At 43.4% G+C, this 23,124-nt stretch overlaps 1 protein-coding gene across 1 annotated transcript; it reads left to right on the forward strand.

The window, feature by feature from the left end:
- The first annotated feature begins 223 nt into the window (after nt 1–223).
- DTL (denticleless E3 ubiquitin protein ligase homolog) lies at nt 224–22,387 on the forward strand. The gene is made up of 15 exons (XM_037405249.1): nt 224–315; nt 547–672; nt 1,546–1,644; nt 1,970–2,031; nt 2,117–2,237; nt 2,712–2,777; nt 3,951–4,066; nt 4,742–4,815; nt 5,743–5,846; nt 6,796–6,900; nt 8,965–9,077; nt 12,758–12,847; nt 14,628–14,766; nt 18,560–19,401; nt 20,885–22,387. The coding sequence occupies exons 1-15, from the start codon at nt 270–272 to the stop codon at nt 20,951–20,953; spliced, it is 2,172 nt and encodes a 723-aa protein (XP_037261146.1). The 5' UTR covers nt 224–269; the 3' UTR covers nt 20,954–22,387.
- Nucleotides 22,388–23,124: the final 737 nt, after the last annotated feature.

Raw genomic sequence — 23,124 nt, forward strand, 5'->3', positions numbered from 1 at the left:
GCCCCGCCGCCGCTCCCACCCGTGCGCAGGCGCGACGCCGAGGCGCGCGCACCACCTACCACCCCAGCCGCGGCGGCTGCAGCCCGCAGAACCGCCCGACAAGGCCTGCCCTGGAGGCCCTGCCCCTCCGCGCCACCCAATCAGAGGAAGAGGATGCGGCGCGGCGGGCGCATGCTGCCCAATGGGAGGCCGAGGCGCTTTTGGCGGGTCGGTCGGTGGCGGGAGTTGGCACCACGAGCCGGGTCCGCGCTCGCCGGTGGTTCCCAGCCATGCTGTGCTGCGCGCTGCTCCGCCGCGCCTCGGCCCCGCCGCCCCGTGAGTACCGCGACCCCCCGGCCCGCCGCCGCCTCCTCCCGCCCCTCCCCGGGCGGCGCCAGCCCGGGCTGCCCGCTGCCGAACCGTGGGTCTCGGAGCTCCCGGGTTAGACCTCCCCGGCGGCGGAGCGGGTGGCTCGGGTATCTCCGCACCCGCTGCGGGGCCCGCGGGGCTCCCCGCATCTGAACCTGGGCTGTCCGGTGCGCTCACGGTCCGCCTGTCTCGTTGCAGTTCGGTCCCCGCCGCTTTCCCTGCAGCATCTCTTGGATAGCTACCAGTGCAGCCGAGAAGATGACCACCTGTCCTACGGGGAAACGGGGATGCCGGTCCCCCCTTTCGGCTGCACCTTCTCGGCAGGTAAGGTCACCTTCCCAAGGGCCCTTTCAGGGGCCGGAGCTGTCAGCTTTTTGTTTGGTTGTTTTTTTTCTTTGTTTAAATATGTGTCAGGATTTGGTTTCAGAGTGTCTTGCCTTAAAGGAAGCCGGTAATAGTGTGCTTGCACCTAGACGTGATATAAATTGTGTCATGGTGCTCCTAGGTATACTGCTGGGAAGTATTCCCTTAAAGAAGTAACTACAAAGCGTTTGTTGTTTCAGCTTTGTCTGTGTGAAGCTATGTCCTCTTCGTGACAGGGGTAGGCTACACAGTTGAAAAAATGGGCTTTGTGCGAAAAATATAAGATCTAACAGGATGGAGAATGGTATGTAGAAATCAAAAGACGTGGATGGCTGTCACCAGGCCGTTACACCGCATTTCCCCCTGATAAATACATAAAGGGTGAAGTAGGCATGGCAGCTCCTGGACCTTCAGGGCAAAACTCTTCCATATGTAGCACTCTATTTCTGGTGTGAGCTTACACGTTTCTCCAAAGCAGCTTCCTGCTTTTCCAGTTCAGATCCATAGGAAGTGCTGGAAGTTGTAGACGATAGGTAGTTTCAATACACAGGACTATAACTTGAGAACTATTACAGCTGGTGAAAGAGACATTTATCTCAAAAGTTGCTTCTGAAGCCATGCGATTGCTCATGTGTCTTAGTTTCCAAATGGAACGTCTCGGAAAAATGTTTGCCAGTATGTTGAATATTTAAATTGCTCTATAAATACGGTTTATTTCACAGCTATCCGTTTGCTGTGTACCCTATCTAAAGTGCCTGTGGCCCTTCGCAAAGAGCAGGAGTATGATTATGAATCAGCTAAATAATACACAAATATGTTTTAATTTCTTTTCAGCCCCGAATCTGGAGCACGTACTGGCAGTTGCAAATGAAGAAGGATTTGTTAGACTGTATGATACGGAAGCTCATACTACCAGCAAACTCATCTTTAAGGGTAAATGTTTTATAGAATGTGATCCTTATTCGGTGTGACAAGTATGTGATTTACTGGAGTCAAAGAAAGCTTTTTACAAGGTTTAAACATAAACGTGGGAAGTACTTAAATCCTTTCACATATTTTGCTGAGTCTCCTTTACAAAGCAGCAGTGTGAGTGTGCTCTTTGAACAGCAGTAATGGGTGAGGTTTTCTGTGCTGGTTTTCATGCCTAAGGCAAGCTGTTGACAAGTTTTCTGATTTCATTGTCTAATGTTCTTTAGTCTTCTGCAAAATACCATGCTGCAATGCACTGAACTAATCTGAGCTTTTGTTTTCTTGCTAGAATGGCAAGCTCACTCAAATGCTGTATTTGACCTTGCCTGGGTACCAGGGGAACACAGGATTGTAAGCAATCTTTTACCATCTCACTTTATTTTTAATGCTTTGGCAACTGTGTGCAGTTTAAAGCTTTTTATTTTTTCCTGTGAAGGTCACTGCCTCAGGAGATCAGACAGCCAAGGTGTGGGATGTGAGAGCCGGCGAGCTTCTTGGCATATGCAAAGGTCACCAGTGTAGCCTCAAGTCAGTTGCTTTTTCTAGATTTGAGAAAGGTAAATGTTGATCTTCCCTGCTGTCTGTTTTTTCCTTCTTTCCCCTTGGCACATCGGTACTTTTGGGGCTAAGAAAGGGCTTTGGAAGCTGACAGTTACAAGTAGCACAGACTGACTGAGCAGCAACCCAGCCAGTAAAGCAAAACTAACTTGTTTGAACTTCACGGTGACCTGATGCTAACATCTGCACATTTCTGATCTTGGGCAAGGTTAAGATATGATCCCTACTTTCATATGTAAGTGTGAAAATACTCTTTTCATAAGCAGGTTTCTCTAGAGTAGTAGTAAAAAAAAAGGACAGGAAGAGTAAGGAAAGTAGTAAAAAACCATGGCAGAACAATGGCCTGATTTTTGTATTTCTAGGACTGGCATCCCAAGTGTTGGGGTAGAAGAGCCAGAGGCACATAGGTGGCGTTGTACTGCATCCAGTTAATTAACACTTTCAGAAGTTAATACACGCTTTCTCTTTCTCAGCTGTCTTCTGTACTGGAGGCAGAGATGGAAACATCATGGTTTGGGATACCAGATGCAACAAGAAAGGTAACTAAACTTTCAGATATGTATTGAAAAAGCTCTGTATCTCATGTAAATACTCAGATGTACTTGTTGGACTAATGCTTTCGATTACAATATAGGCAACACTTCGATAAGAAGAGGATTGTCAGATTAGGGTATGCCTTTAGTACAGTAAGAGGATGGAATAGGTGTTTCTTCTATGTATAATACATTTTCCCACTTGGTAACAGTCTCAGATTTGCAGCATGATATATATGCTGGCCTGCTAATACCCTGTGTATTGGTAAGGAGATAGGGAGGTACAGAATACATCCCTGTGTGGGTGGGAGAGCATGGAGGTAGATGGGCTGGGTGAGAGTGCTTAGGTCAGAGCCATCCAGAGGGATGAAGAAAAGCTGGGAAGGCTCCTACCAGAGTAGGAAGGCAGAAAGTGCAGGAACAAAGGGGCTTGTGAGTACTGGGAGTGAGTGAATATACTGCGGGAGCACCTACTAAATGCAGGGTGAGCTCATTCTGCTCCTCTGTTTCCTGGAGTTTTTCCTTCCCTGGTCAGGTCATGCCCTTATACTTCTTCCCAGTTCCCTGCTCTGTCCCAGCAGTTTCCTGGCCTGCACAGCCAGAACATGTCTCATTCTTCCATCTGTCCCAGGTTCACTGGCTCTTCAAACTGGCAAACTGGGGGAAAAAGGGAGGCTCCATGTGATTGAAGTGGAAGGTATAGGAAAAAAGTAGAATAGTCAATTAACTCTGGTAAAGCACTAAGTTTCATAAAGCAAGAAGTAGCAGACAAAAGGCTAAATAGAAAATTCTAAAACAGAGTGGAAAATCACTGGAAACCTTCCTGTGAGTGCAGTTCTGCTTGGGATGAGGTGGGTTGAATGATCCAGACCATGATGCATGCTGAAGACTAGACCAAGGGGTGAAGGTTTCCAAAGGCAGCCTGCCTAGACCAGTTTTAGTTTCAATGTCCACAGTTAAGCTGACCTCTAATTTTTTTCAATGTATGCTCCTGTTTGCTACTGTGTGCTTATCAGTTTCATATATAACTAACAATTTTTGTCTTCAGAATACTTCTGTGATTTTAAAGGTTAGTCTGAACCAGTTTTTAGGACTTATTCCAAGCTGACGCCTGTTTTAGTAAAGTGGTAGCAAAATTGCATAGAAACTACTAATTGAGATGTCTTTGATTTCTTTCAGATGGATTTTATAGGCAGGTGAATCAAATCAGTGGAGCACACAATGTGGTTGACAAGCAGACTCCTTCCAAACCAAAGAAAAAGAGGCAGAACCTGCGAGGGCTTGCTCCCTTGGTGGTACGTGTCTGGGGAACAAAGGAAATGTAGGCCTCTCTTCTGAAGGACAACGTTTTTCACAGAAGTCTTCCTAAGTAATTATTATGAAAAATACTTGGTTTGAATGTAGTAAATGCTTCCATTTATCTTTGCAGCGGTAGGTTTTTGTGTCATGGTCACTTGCTGTGGCTGACTTTACACGTTGTTTAATTGTCAGCAACAACCCATGTACCATCAAAGCCTTCTTTTTGCAAATGCCATGTGAAAATACTTTTTTTGCCAAAGAGGAAAGGAGTGGGCAGCATTCCTTGTTTGAGGGGAGTGATAGAGACGGTTGTAATTTTATTTCTCTGTCCATTCCCTGCCTCCCCCCCCCCCCCTTCCCATTTGACCATGTGAGTTACTGCCTTACTGGAGTAAGACCTGGTCTTATTTAATCTATTAAACCTTGTGATGAAGGCAGCTCTCTTATCTCTGACCTGAAATGCGTAATCTAAAACTGCTGCCCAAACACTTAACACTCAGTGGCAAGTTGGAGTATTGAAGGATTGTTGTGTCCATTGTATCTGGTATTTCCAGATGCTCCGGTCTGGCTAGGAGAAGGTCTTCTTAGTATTCACTTGGCCTTGAACAAAGCAGCAAGATCTTGCTGACCTGGAAAGAAAATAAAGTTCTTTTTTTTCTTTTCTTTTTAAGGACTTCCAGCAGAGTGTAACTGTGGTGCTGCTTCAGGATGAGCATACTCTTATCTCTGCAGGAGCTGTTGATGGGTAAGGAGGGAGGATGCCTGCTTTTCTGTCTGTTCTGTGTGTTCTTCTTAGTGGCACAAAAAGCTTGGGAGATTTTTTTCTAAGATCGCTTTGTGGCCTACAAGGCTAGAGTTACTATTAGGTAGAATCAGCAGATCTATGCTGCCAGCTTGCATTGGCAAAGCTGAATGCCACTTCTTTTCCTTACTGGAGATTGCAGCGCTGAGACAAATTGTGTGTATGTGGTAAATGCTCATTTTATTGTCTTAGCTACAGGGCAGAATTTATAATCTCTCTCTATTCTCATGGACCTACGGGACCACACATAAACAAACTATTGTTAGACAGTTAGCCGCTTTGGGATGCAAGTGGGTGGTTGGTGTCTGGATATGTGTAGGCATGCTTGAGAAAATGTTGCCTTAAGTGACAAAAGATGCATTCTTTTAGGTGCCAGATCCATTGCAGCATCTTGGAGCTTGGGCAGACTGTCTCATTGATTAGCATGGAGATTAGCCTCTCAGGACTTGATACCTTAGCAGGCTCCATGCGGTCAGAGCCTTTCTGAGGCAGATACGATTGACTATTGCCTATGGCTTGTGAGAGACACTTGCTCCTGGGGAGCAAGAAAAACCTTGGACTTCATTTATAAAACTAAGAGTCAGGAGTATAAAGGCATCCTTATATTTCCTTTTCCTAGTTGAAGCAAGTTGGCTTGCAGGCTCTTGTTGATCTTGTGTTAGTTACAGAAGGTAGTGCTGCTTCCTCATCCATACTCAGAGCAATTGTTTTGCTTTCAGCACGTCTCTGCTCTACGCCTGCTTAGTTTTGGTTCTTGGCACTGGATGCTCCTCAGTAACAAGCAACCTGTCTTCCCATGCTCTTAGAAGGCCCTGTCAGCATTGCAAAAGAAATTTTGCAGTTGAAGATGCTTGTCTTTTTCTATTTCAGTGTGATCAAAGTATGGGACTTGCGCAAGAACTATGCCGCTTACCGTCAGGACCCGGTGCCTTTCAAGTCTTTTTGCTACCCTGGGACTAGCACTCGCAAACTTGGTAAGTTATTGGAGGACGTATTCGTTAAAGTGCAAAGTGAGTTTAAGAAGTACTGACAGTGCCGTCTCTTACCCTTTTAGCCAATTATTGATCAAAATGACAAGCTCAGCAGGGTATTTTGATTGCTAATACCAAGTTGAAGAGTGGAAGTGCCCCACTTGGTGTCACTGCATTGATGATAAAAGCTTGGATTAGCTTCAGCAGTGCATTTTCAGAAATGGAGATGAGGGAATAGTAGAGCTATTGAGGTAGAATTTAGCTAGTTGTTTTGATGCATGAGTAGAAATCAGATGGAACTCTTTCTTTGCATTATATCTTGCAAAGACAACAGACCGGGTGGGATTTTTACATTATAACCTTGCAGAGTCGAGCAATACTTGAAGCTGTTTGTTACCAAAAACAATAGTGCTCTTATTCATGTTGCTCTGGGCTTCTTTGTATCTTAATGCCTTACAATGTTTTGATGTAACACAGTAATTCCTGATGACTTGTCTAATGAATTATCTTGATGTATTAATGATTGGTGTCAGTTCCAAGAACATGAGGAGCTGGTTGTGCAATAATTTGCTTGCAGGGGAAGATTTTTCTTGAACCTAAATCACTAGCAAATCAGAGAATGGCTTATTCTACCAAAGCATGAGGGTTTTTATTTTTATTCTCTGCTTCTACAATTGGTTGTTCTGTTATCCATTTGAAATTATCAAATAATATATCGCCTGCCTGCTCTGAAAGTGAGATTCCTCTCTAAATATCACCCTGAACCCTCATGACAAAATGTAGATGTTAGTCTAGAAACTTTCCTCTCCAGCAAGTGCTCTGTCAAACAAACCTTTCCAATGACAATCTCATACATGATAGAGATCCTTTCCAAATTTGCCTCTCTAGGCATTTCTTTGAGAATGCCTATTTTCCAAAACATTTTTTTAAGAACTTTTCTCTTTTTCTATAGGATATTCTAGCCTGGTTTTGGATTCCACTGGTGCTAATCTGTTTGCTAACTGCACTGATGACAGTATCTACATGTTCAACATGGCAAGTTTAAGGACCACTCCGGGTAAGCACGATAATCAGTGGAAATAACCGCAAAAAATATAGATGTTACAGAGCATAGAAAGGCAAGTTTCTCCCTATGACCTAGAGAGACAGAGACCTCTTGAACACTTAGGAAACCTATTCCATGCGCTTTTGTCTAAAGCTTACTCGGGAGAGAAGGCACCTGTAACAAGGGGTGTTCATATTTTGTGTTAAGCCATCCACTTAAAATTAATAGCATAAAAACTTATGAAAGTGCAGATACTGTTTTTTCTAGACAGATACTAATGCTGGTTTGCACGTTGACTCTAGTTATCTGGTGAGGAATGGCTAGTGTCCCACTGCTACCCACCTGAAGCAAGTTTGAATCTTCTGCTTACTGGCAGTCACTGATTTTATTCAAACTCTTAGATATGAATCCATGTAAAGTGATCACTTCATGTGTTGTATTAAGGTATGTTAAGGTGTCTTTTAAATTTGGCTCCTGCTGCAGTTTCTGGCAGAAAGTATCCCCAGCATATTTTGGAGATGCTTCAGCTTTTTAGATTCCTTTGGCTCTGCACCTGTGACCTGGTGCACCAAGCTGCTTTGCCATCAGCCAGTGGCTGCTTCTTAGGAAGCGGCAAAACTTGCTGGATGCATTCCAGCCAGGCAGACACATGATTTAGTTCCACTGCCCTTTCTCAGTCTCTCACTTAACTGAAATTAAATGAACAATGTGTCCTTCTGTCTGCCTTTTCAAGAAGGCAGTCTGGTGGGTGGGAACGCTTCCAGAGTCGAGAAATGGTCCAAGTAGTAAATATTAATAGATCAGTTGTTGAGGTAAACCCCGGGTGCCACTGCTAAGCTGTGGAAATACACTCACCAGCCTGTCCCCCCCGCAGGAGTGGGCTCTCTCCAAAGCACAGGGCATCCCACCCTCGGCCTCCTCATGGAGCTCTTGCCTAACGTGTGTAGCTGATAAAACCCAGCAAGCATCTGAATTCATCCAGCTGGATGAAACCCGTGTGGCTTCTCGGTGTGCCGCTGTTCCCGCAGAGGGCAGCGCCTGCCCGCGGGTTGGTGCCTCTCTCCTCGCTCACCGGCTTTTCTCCTGATCGTGGCTGCTCTTAGCTAGTATTGAGGCAGCTTTAGTTTGCAGGGGGATGTACGGAAATCCTCGCTGTAACACGACTTGCTGGTAGGTCTGGCTTAGGAAGAGACTTGCTGTCTGGTAACTGCTGTGCTGAGAGAGCTGTGGGTGAAAATCGAGGGATGTTTTGGGGTCTTACAACTTTTCAAAAACCACCGAAGGCAGCCACGTGGTCTGTGGGTTGCTTCCTTTGCCAAAACCGCAATTAAAGCAGGGCTGGTAGAGGGGCTGCCAGTCCTACCTGGTTCTGCATCGGCAAATTGGTCCTTTCTGCCCCGATGAGGGGATGGGATGTGGTGTGTCTGAGTGCTCGAGATCCACGCTCAGCCCCTGTGTCAGCTGCCAGCTCTTCAGGTCCTCACAACAGGGGTAATGGCAGCCATTCGAGGCGAGGATTTCAAGACTTTAGCAAATGCTGCTGAGGCTTTAAATACAAGCAGCCGGTGAGCATGGTTGACATGATGCAAGTTTTGTTGGCAAAATAAAGATGTCGGCAGCAGGAGGAAGAAGCAGCAAGTGCCCTTGTTGCCACCTGGGTGGAAGAAAGCCCTCTCTATATTTTCTGCAAGACTGCCTTTGTTGATGTAGTGGGGCTGGTGATGGCGGCTGAGGGAGGAAGAGACAAGGAGCCTTAACCAGAGCAGTGGGGCAGCCCAGGCGATGTCTCTGCCTGCTTGAGATATGGGTCAAGCCAAAGCTTTAATAAAGCTGCCACCGCTTCCTAATGCTGTGGAGAGAACTGCTGCTTTGTTTGGGAAGCCTGAAGGGCTCCAGTGGAATAACAAAAAGTTCCTGCTGCTGGAGCCCCAGAGCGAGGGAGCAGTGCAACTACTTTCTCCAGAGGATATGTGGCCAGGCAGGAAAAGCCTGTAAGATCAGCCCTCCTTACGCAACTGACTCTACAGCACGTTGAGTGGGTCTTTTATTTTCCTTTTTTTTCTTTTCTCTTCACAGTGGCTGTTTTCAGCGGGCACCAGAATTCAACCTTTTACATCAAATCCAGCACCAGCCCAGACAACCAGTTCCTGGTCAGTGGCTCGAGTGACGGCAACGCGTACATCTGGAAGGTGAGGCAACTGGTGGAGACCCAAGTGTGCAACCTGGAGCTGCTCCGCTCTCTCATTTCATTTGCTTTTCATGTTCACGTAGGACACTCCCTGCCTTCCACTCCCACTCATAAGCAGCGTGGGGTTAGCTCCTGGCATGTTGTGCCCAGACTGTGTTTGTTGCTGTCAAGGCTAGATGTAACTTTAATGTAAAACAGAGCTAACCTCCCGCCATCAATACCTCTCATCACCGCTGCTTATTGCAAGTTGCTGATCTTAATCTGGTTTTAATGGGCATTAAAATCCTCCTTCAAGCCTGTTGATTCAGCCAGCTGTGACAAGTAGACAGACAGTTCTTGGTTCATATTTAGCAATGGAGCACATTAGCAGAAACCTAACAATTTAATTGTTTTAAAGGGCAGTCTTTCCCCCACCTCCCTTTTTTCCAGCTCTTCCTTCAGACATAGCTGTTTCCCATGCTTAATTTACAGTAGTTAAAGCGTTTGTGTTACAGCAAGGGCTCAGCCAGAGCCTTCAGCAAAATTCCGAAGTACCATCTGACAGCTGAGAGGGTGAGAGAGGGTGACGTGTAGGAAATGCAAATGTCACCAAGTTGATAGCAGGGACCTCAGAATAAGGCATGCTTCAAGTTCTGTTCTCCATACTCGACAGCCGTATGGGACCAGAGCGGGCTTCTTACTGAAGTAGAATAGACAGAAACCACAGGTGACTGCCTGTTTCAGGTTTGGGGTAATTTTTAAGGAATGCTGACTTGTTTACCCCTTTCGCGCTGAGTTTGAAAGTAACGTACAAACCCTTCAGAGCAGAGGGTCAGTCTGCTGAGGTCGTAGTTTGAGCATGTAGTCTCTTTGATTTGGAGAACACTTGTAAGCAGCTATGTTGCTTACTCAGTAGTAGCAGGAGTGCGGTACCATGGCTACTCCCATGCCAAGTGGTGTTATTTTAACCTTCCTCACGTTCTGTGCGAGTTCAGCAAAAATACCTGTGCAAACTTGAGTTCTGCATCCTGCATTCGTGTGTTTTGATACTTGGAACACACACTGGGACTGGGTTGAGAGCATTTAAGGATATCATTACATCTCAAAGCTAAAGCATTTAAGCACGTTTAAAATGCATTCGTGTACGGAAGGCTTCTGTTGCTATCACATATGAGCGACAGATCATATTGCATATTTATTAAGTAAATCATCAGATGATTACTTTTATTTTAATTCCATAGTCGTGTTAGAAAGTGGGACTTACAGCAAAACTGTCTCTTGAGATCTGTCATATCCAGAGGCTTCTTAATTTGTTTCAAGTCTTGGCAGATTTAACTGACTGTGAAACATACATATCTTTTCCTGGGATAAGGATTTACTGTGTTGTGAAAAAAATATGGTTAAATATTGCATGAGCAATTAACAGGTAATGTTGGAAAGAACTGCATGAAGAACGCTAGCTTTCTATATCTAAAGACGAATGAAAAGCAGAGGAAGACCTTGTCAAGGAATGAAAGGCAGAGCAAGACCTTGTCTATCCAGATGATTTCTTTGAGAAACTTTTGCAGCAGTGCTAAGTTGTGTTTGGGTCAGCAGTTCCCAAGGAGCACCGTGGCTAGAAGTTATTGCTGATGAGGATGCTGTTTCAGTCTGTTTCCATATATAAATCACCTCCAGGCAATGAACACTGGCTTTATTGTTTTGTTGTTTTGGGTTTTTTTAATTACTAGTCCGTTGATTGATGAACTGACTCTTGAACAACCCTAAGATGATAAAAGTCAGAGAGCAGAGATGTTTCTCTCAACAAAGATGGTCTCTGGCTGAGATGATACTATCCTGGTAATAAAAAAACATCCTTTATAGACTTGAACTTCCATTGTCCTTTGAATCCTTTGGGACGGACCACTCCAAGGTGACCATAACAAGTTACCCTTTAGTCTGTCCCAGCATTGGAATTGAAGTGCTTCTGTATCATATGGTGCACAAAACTATATACAGTGTTTTATGCTGAATCCTGACGATGGATACAACAGCTGTTTCAGTGAGTAGAGTAACTAATAAAGTCTCATTTCCTAGGTTTCTCTTTTTAACCTGCCCACAATTGCTCTAACTTCCCCACCAACATCCTGTCAAATCAGGCAAAAAGCAGCATGTGCTGTGGCTAATCCTGATGTCACATGTGCAGGCTGGCTGGCTGGCTTCTGCCAAACACAGAGGACACAGCTATAATTATGCATCGTCCTTTAGTACACAATAATACAAGCTGGGTGTAGTTGGTGTAATTTACACTAGTACAGTGTAAAACCAATATGTCCCGGCAAGAATAGTTCTCTTCCTCTGCTCTCCTTTCAGCAATCTGTGGCTACTGGACCGCTATTGTGTCTGTTATGAGTGTATAGCAAGACTGCTATTAAATGTAAATGAAGGTGTTCTCTACACCAAGATCTCCTGTTGTTTATTCCCTAAATAAGGATTTAGTTCCCATGGTATTGCCTATTTTGGCAGACAAGGGAATACCCTGACCAAGACTTTTAGTGGATATTAAGTCAAGTGATTGCCTCTGCTATGACAGGTTAAAAAAAAAAAAAGTGTTCTGTTAAGATGCACCTGCTTTTATCAGAACAGCTTTAAGATCTGAAGCTGTATATTCAATTGTGGGTTTGCAGGCTGTTGTAGGAGGTGATCCAAAGAGAAAAAATTGTGTGTAAATCAGAAACCTTCCGCAAAGTCTTGCATCTTCCTTTGAAATCTACATGTAATGTCTACTCCTTTTCCCACACAGTAAAGAATCTGTTCATTCACTTAGTCATTTATGCAAATCCCCTTGATAAATCCCCCTTACAATGTCACATCAATAACGGTGACTCATGGCTCCAGAAAGGATTGCCTGATGAAAGCGTGCAAAACTTGGGTATAATCTGTGTGTGTGTGTGTGTGTGTGTGCGCGTGTGTGTTTTCTTCCTTAGGCCACTTAATGCTAGCTTCAGCTGTATGTGTCACTTACATGAGCTGTAATCGATGATTAATAGTAATAATGTAGAACAGGAGAAAGATTTTTATGAAGGGTGTAAGAGAAATGGAGATCAGTTTCATGAGCATGAGTGATTTAGGGGAGCTATTTTATAAGCTCTTAAGAGGGTCTCTGGTCCAGCTGGTTGGTTGGAGGAGGTACAGGCACTTGGCAGTCACACAAATGCCAGTTCTGAAGCCACTGGAGTTCATCTATAGGATTTTGTTGGTAGCGGTTTCATTTTTTTAATAAACCATTGACCTGTGATTGGGACATTTGTAAAATGGCAGCAGAATATATTTTCCTGTCCTGATTCAAAGTATGAGTTTCCCAAACTTTTAAGCATCTTACCTAGAACAGGTAGAGGTACTTAATATAATAAAACGCTTGGGTTGTGTTTTGGGCTGACAGCTGGAGGCAGAAATCCTGTGTGTAGCAGGATCCAGGCAAGTCAGTACCTCTCATTGCTGACCAGCTGCTTAACTTCTAGACATGAAACATGAACTGACTCCTAGGGCTCCATCAGCTGTTGCCTCAAGACAGTCTGAGAGCATTTGATTTATCCATCTCGTATAGGAAAGATGCAAAGATTTGCATGCTTCGTGGGTGGGCTATGGGATCTTTTCTTAACGATGTATATTAGGCTGTGGGGCTTCTGATTGTATACTTGTTTTTTTTATGGAATTTTTAAGGTTTCTGAGCCCAGCCTTCCTCCATGGATACTCACTGGTCACTCTCAAGAAGTTACCTCCATTGCTTGGTGTCCTTCAGACTTCACTAAGGTTTGTTTTCTGGAAAATTGTCTTTCCAGTGCAACAATAGATGTGATGTGGCAACATCTGCTTTTCAAAATTGCAGCAATATTTGTTTATTTGGGTGGAAATTTTTAGTCAACAATTTCTAAAAATGTTCATTTAGAGGGGTGGTGAACCAGGCTTGTCACATGAGTGCCATGTATTAGAATTTTTTCATTATTTTCAAATAATCTGAGCTATTTGATAAGACCTAGGAAATTGCAAATGAACAAAGACCTCTCCTGATGAGAGCTTGTGACGCTACCTTTAAAAGACAGAACTGTAAAACCATTTAATCAGGGCTTTCATAAGCCAAAAGCTTGTTTTGTGGTTCCATACATACAGCTCCCTTACCTTTCTGACCACTGATGCATCTGCTAGTTTTGTAGAGCTGCAAGAAGTTTTGAATGCCTGTTAAGAAACATGTGGACTCTTTTCATTGTGACCTTCTTTCAAAGTCTGATGACATATATGCTGTGTACACCCAAAAACTACAGTGAAAAGGGTCAGTAATTATGTACCAAGTATCACCAAAAGGAAGAGAACTGCAGTAGGACATCGGTTTGAATGACTGCCCTAGCCCAAAATGAGAAATAACCCTGAAAAATCCTACACAGTGTCCTAATAATAGCCAGAGTTTCTTTCACCCCACAGTATTAAGTCAGCCACTTTCCCTAGCTTGCACTATAGCACTGGGTCTTCAGAAAAGTGTTGCAATGTGGTAGGGTGGGAGGCAAACAGGAGGAATTGTTCTAGTTGTATAAGATGCACAAAAATATAAGAATCAGCACTTTAGATGAAATCTGTTGCTTAGAGGTAGCCCAGCGTCTTGATCAGGATGCGTTGTAAATGCAGACCAATACAGACTTTAAAATCATAACTGACACAGGTAAGGAATAGTCAGCCATTGTACAGGTGCTGAAGCATGAGGAAAAGTGGAAAATGTGCTGCTAAGATACATCAGAAAGCTGCTTGGAGTGACTTGAGAGACAAAATTTCCTTCTGTAGGGACAATATTGGTGTCACAGAGGTCAGAGTAGAGGCACATTCCCTTTCAGATTACTATGAACTTTGGCCACAGCATTTCCTTTTTCTTACTGCTAATTCCCATGTGAGTCACCAGCTAATCTGTCCAAAGAGAGCCATAAAATGTGGGCTACGTGGGTTCTGCTGCTTCTTCAGCTGAGATTCCATGGATGCTTTGGGAGCGTCTGATGCTGCGGTGGAAATCTAGACCGATGTTTCTAGCAGAGTTGGTTTCTCTGCCAGATACTGCTGACATCTGACTGAAGAGATAGTGTTTAAGGCTAGTATAATGACCTTCCAACGTCACCTTCTCAGTGTGCTGGAAATGTTTGTTCCCAAGCAGAAAAGGTCCCGAGTAGCAGAGGCAGACCTAAATGCAGGTGCAGCGTGGCTGCTTTTGTCTGCTGGGTGGTTGAAATCTCAGAATATGCCTTGGCCCTTCCCGAGCAGATTGTTGCAGAGCTATACAAGGCAAATGGTTACTAGTGACTGAGATTTCTCTAGCAGGAAGCCACGAAGGTGGCAGCTTTGCCTGGTTTAAAGCAAATTCTGCTGTCTGATACAGTAATGAAACAGAGCTGTGTTGTTTTGTTTGTTTTATGGGCAAATCTCGCACTCCCTGAACCAGGCTTTGCCCTCATTTGTATTGGCTTGGTGTGTTGGGTGTAGCTGTTCTAGTTCACGTGTCCAGTGGTCCATAGGATGTGCCCTGGTTACTCCAACAAACTAATTTGTACTGTAGATTGCCACGTGCTCTGATGACAACACTGTGAGGATCTGGCGCTTACGACGTCGTCCTGAGGAGGAGAAGTCAGCATTCAGCAAAATCAACTTGGTGGGCTGGGTCACTCAGAAGAAACCAGAAGAACAACATGGAGCAGGTAAGGCTTTTGAGCTGAGATATCTTGCTCTGCAACATAGCTTCTGAATTTTGGCTTCTCTCTGCACCAGCAAAAGCCTTTGGCTTGTCTTGCTAGTCTTCTATTTTGTTAATATTAGGCAATTATTCATATAGCCAGACAAACACTTCTACTTGTAAATACTAATGCCACCAAGGAGACAAGCTGGCTGAAATAGCTTACAAGTATGCTGAAGTCCGTATGACCCGACTGCAAAGCAAATATTCATTAATACAGCTTGTTGGGCAGCCAGATCTTCAGCGGGTATCAGCAGGGTCCAATAACTGAACAACCAAAGGAGATGTCATGTGTGCATGCACTGTGGCAACAAGTCATGCTTTTTTTTAATACCAAATAATAACTGAGAGCAGTAAGATCACATGCTTTTTCCAGTTTGCTAGTTTACCCAGTAAAGGTCTGATGGCACATATACAGCCTTGGAACTCTGAACTGTTTCCTCCTGGCCAGTAGTTGAATTCCACACAGATTTCAATATTGCAATATTGCTATCAATATTGCAATATTGCTATCAATATTGCATCTCTTTCTTCAGCTTCATACAATGGTACTATCTCTTCAGACAAAAGCCACTAAGTGATAGTACTTCAGAAATGCATGTAGACAATCATCATGTGATCATAATGTTCCAGAATTTATCAGCAGCATTCATCTATTCACGTATTAAGGCTAGTTAACAAATGCAATACCTTTCTACAAAGCCTAGGCAGTCAGACAAGCTATGCAGCGTGCGGATCTGGGCTCTGCAGAGAAGCTACTCACTGGACGGCACCCTAGACCAGAAGAAAGGAGCCCTGAATCACAGCACTACTTTGACTTGTCTGAAACTCGTGTGTTGTTACAGTAGAGTAGGTGAAAGGAGAATAACGCCCCCAAAAAGTGAAGTAAGATGAGCTTCTCTGTAGAGTAGCTCTGAAACTAAGAATACAACAGCCTCCCAGCAGCTGCTGGTGTGACTTCCTGTGTTCCACCTATGTTTTCTAGCCACCCTCCAAATGAATTTCACCTTGGCTAACACTAATAAAGGCTGAAGGTCTCCAAATCCCACTAATGGGATAACATTACCTCTAACCTTTTGCCAGTGAGTAACAGCCTTGCAGGAAGTTTGCAAGACAATAGCAGGGAGAGTGCCAGGTCCATTCCATAGCCGGTAAATGGTTTGTGTGTGCACATGCTTTGCTTCAGGGGGGGCTCAAAAATCTCTTTGTGTACTAGTTTCAGCAAAAGAGAAGTAAGCATAGTTCTAGTGCAGAAGCCTGAAACCTAAAGTAGCTTTACACTTTACAAGTTAGCTTTGGCAATTATACCTGAAAATTAATTTAACTTCTCCTTGCTCTTGCGTTAAAGTAACACAGGAGGGAAGAGGAAGTACACAGACACTGCAAACACAACAGCAGGCTTCCTGCTGACCTTAGCTCTTGAACACAAAGCACGTGCTGTTAGAATACAGGAGTTATCGGCAGCACTGATTCAGAGCTGGCAAGCTAAGTACTATTTCAGACCTGCTGGGGTGAGATCTAGGTAGTTCCCCACCCATTTATCTTCTGGAACAAATTGTGGGATTGAGGTTGTGTATTGACTGTTGACCTATATCATCAAGTAGAGCAAGCACGGTTTCCTTTTTCTTTGGAAATTATTTTTGTGGTTTCCTTAAATTGCACGACTTTCTCTGCTTTTGTGTAACAAAAATTCTGGAGCATGGACAATTTGTGACTCTTAAATCTGGAGACCGATAATATCACTCTAGAAGATTTGTAGCAGAGAGGGCAGCAAACATTTGAAAGAACCTACTCTGGTGTTATGCAGGTTGACTGCAGGTATTTACAGTGTTCTACTATGTGCAATGGCAGGAAAAATGGAAACAGCTGGGAACTGGCTTAGTAGAAGCCTGAATAATGCATGCAGTCTTACCAGAAAGCCTGATTTCCTGTTCTTTATCTCATGTTTGGGGATGTTTATCCAGTTTGGGTTTGCTTCTGGCCATAACACCCATCCAACTTTCAGGATAGCTTTTTTTCTCTTATCCAGTGTCCCCACAGCATAACTTTCCGACCGGTTTGGGATTGAGAGGGCTCATACCCAGCGAGTCATGCAATATTTCTGCTGTGTGAATTTGTAGATGGTCATTAGGGATCAAGAACTGACCTTGCTACTTCTCTTCTGCCTCTAGGAGCTTAGATTTTTAAGTGCAACTAACTGCCCAGCTGAGATACTATTGTCTTGTAATGCTCATTAAAGTAAAGGAGAACCAATCTTGGCAGTTACTTTCTCTTAGTCCAGATTGAAGCAAGTTGTTATGAAGTAGCATATTTTATCAGGAAAGGAGCGTTTAACTCTGTTTTGTGTGTTAGAGTGATTTGTAGTGGGTTCTGTTATTACAGGATCCTATTTAATTTTGAGTGATGCACCACTACTTGTATTTTGGATACTAGACAATACAGTAAAAGGAAGAACTGAAAGAGGCTTAGTATGGTATATGATCAGGCATGTAGGTGCTCACTCAACATGTTATTTGTGTGACAGGCCAGCATCCTAAAGAAAACGGTAAGTTATTCACACTAGACTTATTGTCCTAATGAAGTGCTTTATAATACAGTACTAATGCTGAGAATTAGGAGTTCAGATTAAACCCCTGCTATATAGAAAATGTTTAGAGCTCTTGTGCTCAGCAGTGGAAATGCATAGAGTAACCAAGGTGCTATCCTATTTAATTGCATCACTGCAAGTCAGATGAATGAGGAAGCAGGCATCTAACAAACCTGCCAATGTATTTGCCATTGGAGGGTGCCAGAAATCAAAAAAGAAAAAATAAAAAGAAACCCTCTAATACTGCTGCAGACCAAGATTTTTGCTATATATGATTCCCACTGTTAGTAATGAGGTCCTTATGCCCCTACCTATGAGTACTGTTTTAAGAAGCTGGGTATGCCGAACGTCTTTTTTAAAAGTAGGGGGGGTTACATATCAGCTAGTGAGCTCAAAAGCCACTGTGAAATATCTGCTTGGGAATCATTTGTTTTAAAGAAATTAATTACCACAGTGACAGATTCTATTTTCTTCAGAATTTAAGTCCTTGTTCAGGAGGTGAAGAATTTCTCACACTTCCCTGGGTGTGGTAAATAACAACCATCTTCATACTAATATGGCATCGCAGAAAATACTCCAGCAAAAAGACAAGAGAATGAAAGTATGTCCTTTCCTGTTCTCAGTCTTTTTTTTAATCTTTAAAATATGCAACTATTAATGCCTGACTAGGAGCATGACTCATATGGTAGGGCATTATAGCGTAAGGCTTCCATGGTATTGCAATTAGCTGTGGGACCTGCTTACAGTAAGTTATGCAGCTGTTAAAGATGGTAGTGCAGGTGAGGACCAGCCTTTCTCTCGGGCAGTATGTCAGTACAGAGCTGTTCAGACCGAGCCACTGCAAGGCTTCCAGCAAGGCTAGACAAACTTGGAGGAGTCAAGATCTGTTTTGTCTGTCCCCCTTGGCTGTAGCTCACGTAAGGGTGCTTGTTACAGAACGGATAGATATCAGATGTTACACAAAGGTACTGTGTATGCACTTATCAATGATATAGGATTTTACCTATATAAACTATGTACCGGTTTAACCGAAATTAGAGGGATTTATGCAATCTGAGAATCAGGATCAGTGCTGAATTCATCTCCTTATTGGAAGGGGTGTTTGTAAAAGGGCTGCCTTTAATCCAGAGTTCTGTGTTCCTCATCAAGCTACTTGTTTCTTCCCTACCAGGACCGCCAGCCAGCCCACAGAGCACTCCTGCCAAGGCCTTCACAGTGGGCAGCCTGTGCATTTCCTCGCCACGGCTGGCTGCCTGTGCTCCCATTTATTCCGGAGACCTTCCCCTGTCTACAAACACTCCGACGGTCACTCTCAAAGCCCAGGTGGCTGCAGCCTGCACCCCAGCCAAGCAGTGTGGGGCCAGCCCCTGCGCTTCTCCCAAACTGATCCCTTCCTCTATTAAACATTGGGTTACAAGGACTCCGTACTCTTCTCCAGAAGTGGGGAAGAATGCTCCTTCTCCTAGAAAAGCCCTGGCAGAAGTCACCCAAGGTCTTCTGGAAGCCACCTGCCCTCCTAAAGCCCCACACTCACAGGCTGAAAAGCGTGCCAAGAGAAGGCTTGACTGCAGCAAGGAAGACAGTGCGGGGCAGAAGTGTCTGCAGGCCTGTAGCTGTGTGACTGAACTGGACCACGCAGCTAAGAAATCCAAGCTGAACTTATGTCACTTGGCTGCAGACCAAAAAGCTTGTGATGAAGTCTCTCTCAGCCTGGCTAACTTGGGTAACGACCACGAAGGCTCTAGCCGCAGCCCTAAAGAGCCTTCCTTTCATATTAATCCATCGGGTGTTCAGACCCCCCCCAATCTTTTCAGACCTCCATGTGGGAAAGATGCTGAGGTAGTTGATAAAGAGAATAGTTCACCTGAAAGAAAAAACTGGTTGTCTGCTTTGGGAGAGAAGCTACGGACTGGCAGACCTGGCAGCCAGAGCACGTCAAACAGCCCCCTGTCAGCCCGCAGCCCCAGTGCCAAACGACAGGAGGCTGCAGCAGTGGCCACCTCACCCAAAACTGTAAGTAGGACGGCCAGTGACAGTGGTCATGAAAGAAGTTATCCCTAGCTGCCACTCACCCCTTGTTTGTTCATGCCTGCTCAGGCATTCAAAGAGTTATCTGATCCCTTTGATTATGGACAAAAGGGATGATTCCAGGCCTAATAAGCCAGCTACATTAATGCTGTTATCGGCTAATCCCCTCTGTGCCAGAACAGAACTTTTAGGATGGTGGTGTCCCTCATTTTAAAGGGACTTGGGGCACACAGGAGCTCCGAGATCCTTGCAGTCCCCAGCTGGATGTTCAAAGGATGTAGCCATCATCTGAAATGCAGCTCTACTCTGGGAAGCGTGATAGTGACAGCACCTTTCCTGGCAGATCTACTGTTTGTGTATTCACCGTCACATCTGCCTGTTTACGTTACTGGAAAGCCACTTTAGCATTGGAAGAAAGAGCTAAATTCTATTCTAGCCCAGGTAGCAAAAGAATTTGTTACCCATGTTAAAACTGTGGGAGTAAATAATGCCTTCGGTTCCTTCAGTTGAAAACTAGCAGGAAACAAAGGAACTGTAAAGAGTCAGAGGGCAGGATCTGACCTAAATAATCCTACTTTTGATGTACAAGAAGCCTGGCACAGAGCTCATCCTAGGATCTGAAAGTTAAGCTTATAAAGCAGTTTAAAAAGTTGGCATGAGGGTTTAACATGCAAACTGAGATACCATAATTACTTTTTTTAAAACAAACCACACTGCATTCGTGTCTGAAACTGGACTCCCAAGTCCTACAGTGTCTTTGACTGAGCCTTATTTCAGTAAATGTTAGGTAAGTTTTCAGTCATTGGATTTTAGTTTTATCTCATTTGACTATCTGATGCTACAAGTTGTTGCCATCATTAAGACTTATTTTGGTATCTCATTTCACCTCTTCCAGCACTATCTATCAGACACGAAATGGGCAAGCCACCCCTCCTTAAGTTACACACAGCAGCTGAACTCTTCATACTGTGGTTGCAGGAAACCTACAACTACGTGTGCTTTATGCTGTACGTGTTTAAACACAAGACAGAAAGGTCTCCCTGCAGAGAGATTACTGTAGAACAATTACCTTTCCTGTCCAGTGTGCTCTAGTTCGGATTTCAGGATGCTCCTGTGTTGTACTCAAAGCCTGAGGAGGTGCCTAGAATACCAGCAGCCTTTGTTGATCTGCTACATCTTGGAAATCTGTAGTGCTCTTATCTGCTGTAGGGAAGCTGAAACTGCAGCCAGGGTGCTTATGGCAGTAAGACGACCCTAGGTTTTAGCCAGTGTTTCCTGTAGGTAGTAAGCCTCTTATCTGCGAGCCAAACAGATTATAGTAAAGAACCTTTCATTTACTATCTTAGTTGGGAAGCTAAACAAACTGGAGCAACGATGGAGGGGAGACTTTAAGACTCCTGCAGCACATGAACTGGTAACCTAGAAATATTTCTTGTTGGGTTTAGATATATTTTTTTTCTCTTCCTAGGCTGCAATCACTTCAGTTTCCATGAGGAAGATTTGCACTTATTTCCACAGAAAGCCACAGAATGACTGAAGCAGCATGCAGCGGTTGCACCTGATGGATGTTGACACTGTGATATCAAAACCAGATGTAGCAAGGCCGACAACAACGCACCGGGATTACAGTTGGTTATAAGACATTCATAAACTTGGCATTTTAGTCTTCTGTTTTTAAAGCTTTTAACAGTTGAAGTCAGCCGAGTGCAGGAAAAATACATGTTACTTAACGTGTTTTCTTACTGACTTTGGATGATGGATTATTTTGTAAAGAAAAATGGAGTATTTTTTGCATGGCAACTGTTACGGTCCAAAGACAGCAACAGCTTTGCTGTGCGTTGTTGATAGGCACATACAGCTTGTCAGTTTATGTTACTAATCTGCCATTGAAACTTCCTCTACTTAAAAATAATGTGTAAATCATTACACCCTCCTGAAAAGCAAGTGTTGGAATGTGTGTAAAGAAACTTACTGGAGGTAGATCTGAGCCCCTTTGTGCTGAATGGCATTTCTACAGTTATTCCTCTAGGAGCTCGATGACTACCCACTTCCAGCAGGGAAGTTATGAATGTGTTAAGTAAATATAAAAGACTTTTCAACACCCTGTGTCAACCTGATGGTGATTATTGTCTAAGAGGAAACAAAGTATAATCAAGTATGTAATGCCTGTACTCCTCTTCCCATCCCCTTTCTTCTCTCAGTCTGAAAACGGCTGTATTTACAGACTTACCTGGCTCTTGAACCATTATCACTACAGCTGTTGAGGCCAATAGCTTGTCAGTTCTCTGAAACAAAATACAGGCAAGGTGCGTTAGAAAAATTAATTTGATCTATCAGAGATAGGCATCCCATAACAGCTGGTTGCTTGGTCACCTCTTACAGGTCCACCTGTAGCAAAGGCATTAATAACTGCTTATAATATCATAACACTTTTATAATACAGTATCTATAAAATAATAGCTTTCAAATTGGGGAAAGGGCATTTGACATATTAGGAAACACTTGACAGAGTTTACATATTAATATTAAATGCTTTGCCATTGTAAGTCATCACTGATGCTAATAGAATGAGGTCACTGAAATAAGATCACTGTCCTGCTAATGATATTAACTCCTCAGTCATACTTTCTCCAGGGGGAGCTACTAGAAGATCCTCATCTTAGGTTGGAGCATTTACTCTGTTTGCTGGCATAATAGTTCCTATGAACTTTAAAAAAAAAACCAACAAAACAAACCACCAACAAAACCAAACTTCTGAATCACTATGAAGTTTTTCTACTGCAAAAGAATGGAGGTATTTGAAGAGGATGTGATCCAACTAACTGATGTTTTCCATCTGAAATTTTCACACCTACTTTACAGTAGCATTGAATAGTATGGTAGCTGAAAGGGATTAGAGGAAAACATGCTGGTTTGTATTTTATGTTGTAGATTGTATTTTGCAAGGAAATAAAGGATATGAGAGAAACTGGCTTTTGTGAAAGGTGTCTTACAGCTACAGAGCAAAAGTAAATGTGCAGTGTGCTTTTTTAAAAAAAGAAAAGTCATCTTCAAGTTGCATCTTTTAGCAGGAGCACTCAATTATGTATAGGGGCCAGAACAACTTTCTGCCGTTTACTGGTCATCATTTACTGCAGTTTTGCAGGCCATCATCCCATGAGTTTTGAGAAGATGCCATTAGGGAAGTGGGAAAGGTAATTTGGTGCTTCAGGCATTTTTTAAGATTTCTTGCTTAAAAAAATGAAAAAGATTTTTAGAAAGTGATTATCTGAACAGATGTAGTATCTTGGGCAAAACAGGAATATAAAAAAATCTTAGTTTAATTTTAACCTGCTTCTCAATATTGAGGTAAATGGAAGTAGTAGAAATATAACCTAAAATAAGTAGATTTGGGATTGGATTCTGTCTTAATTTTAATTATCTGATCAACCGTGTAGGGTACAACCCACCTTGCCTACAGCCACTTCATCATTTCAACAATAGGATTTTATGTTCCTCCACTTCTTTCACAATATTTTCCTCTTCCAGAAATGTTTTGCAGCCAAACCATTATCTCCTGTATCTTGTAAATGGCTACCTAGAGATGATTTACACTAGTGGGTTACCACCTGGATGAATAATGTTGCGTAGGGATGTGAGGTTTTCTTCTTTCAAACAGTGCTTGTTTAGTGGAACAACTTGTTTTATTGACTGTTGTGGTTTAACCCC

Source organism: Falco rusticolus, chromosome 12, assembly GCF_015220075.1.
Source record: "Falco rusticolus isolate bFalRus1 chromosome 12, bFalRus1.pri, whole genome shotgun sequence".
In the NCBI taxonomy this organism is placed as follows: Eukaryota; Metazoa; Chordata; class Aves; order Falconiformes; family Falconidae; genus Falco; species Falco rusticolus.

Coding starts and splice junctions, on each gene's coding strand:
- DTL (XM_037405249.1), top strand. CDS start 270: ATGCTGTGCTGCGCGCTGCTCCGCCGCGCCTCGGCCCCGCCGCCCC. Junction 673..1,545: donor CGGCTGCACCTTCTCGGCAG/GTAAGGTCACCT, acceptor ATTTCTTTTCAG/CCCCGAATCTGGAGCACGTA. Junction 5,847..6,795: donor GACTAGCACTCGCAAACTTG/GTAAGTTATTGG, acceptor CTTTTTCTATAG/GATATTCTAGCCTGGTTTTG.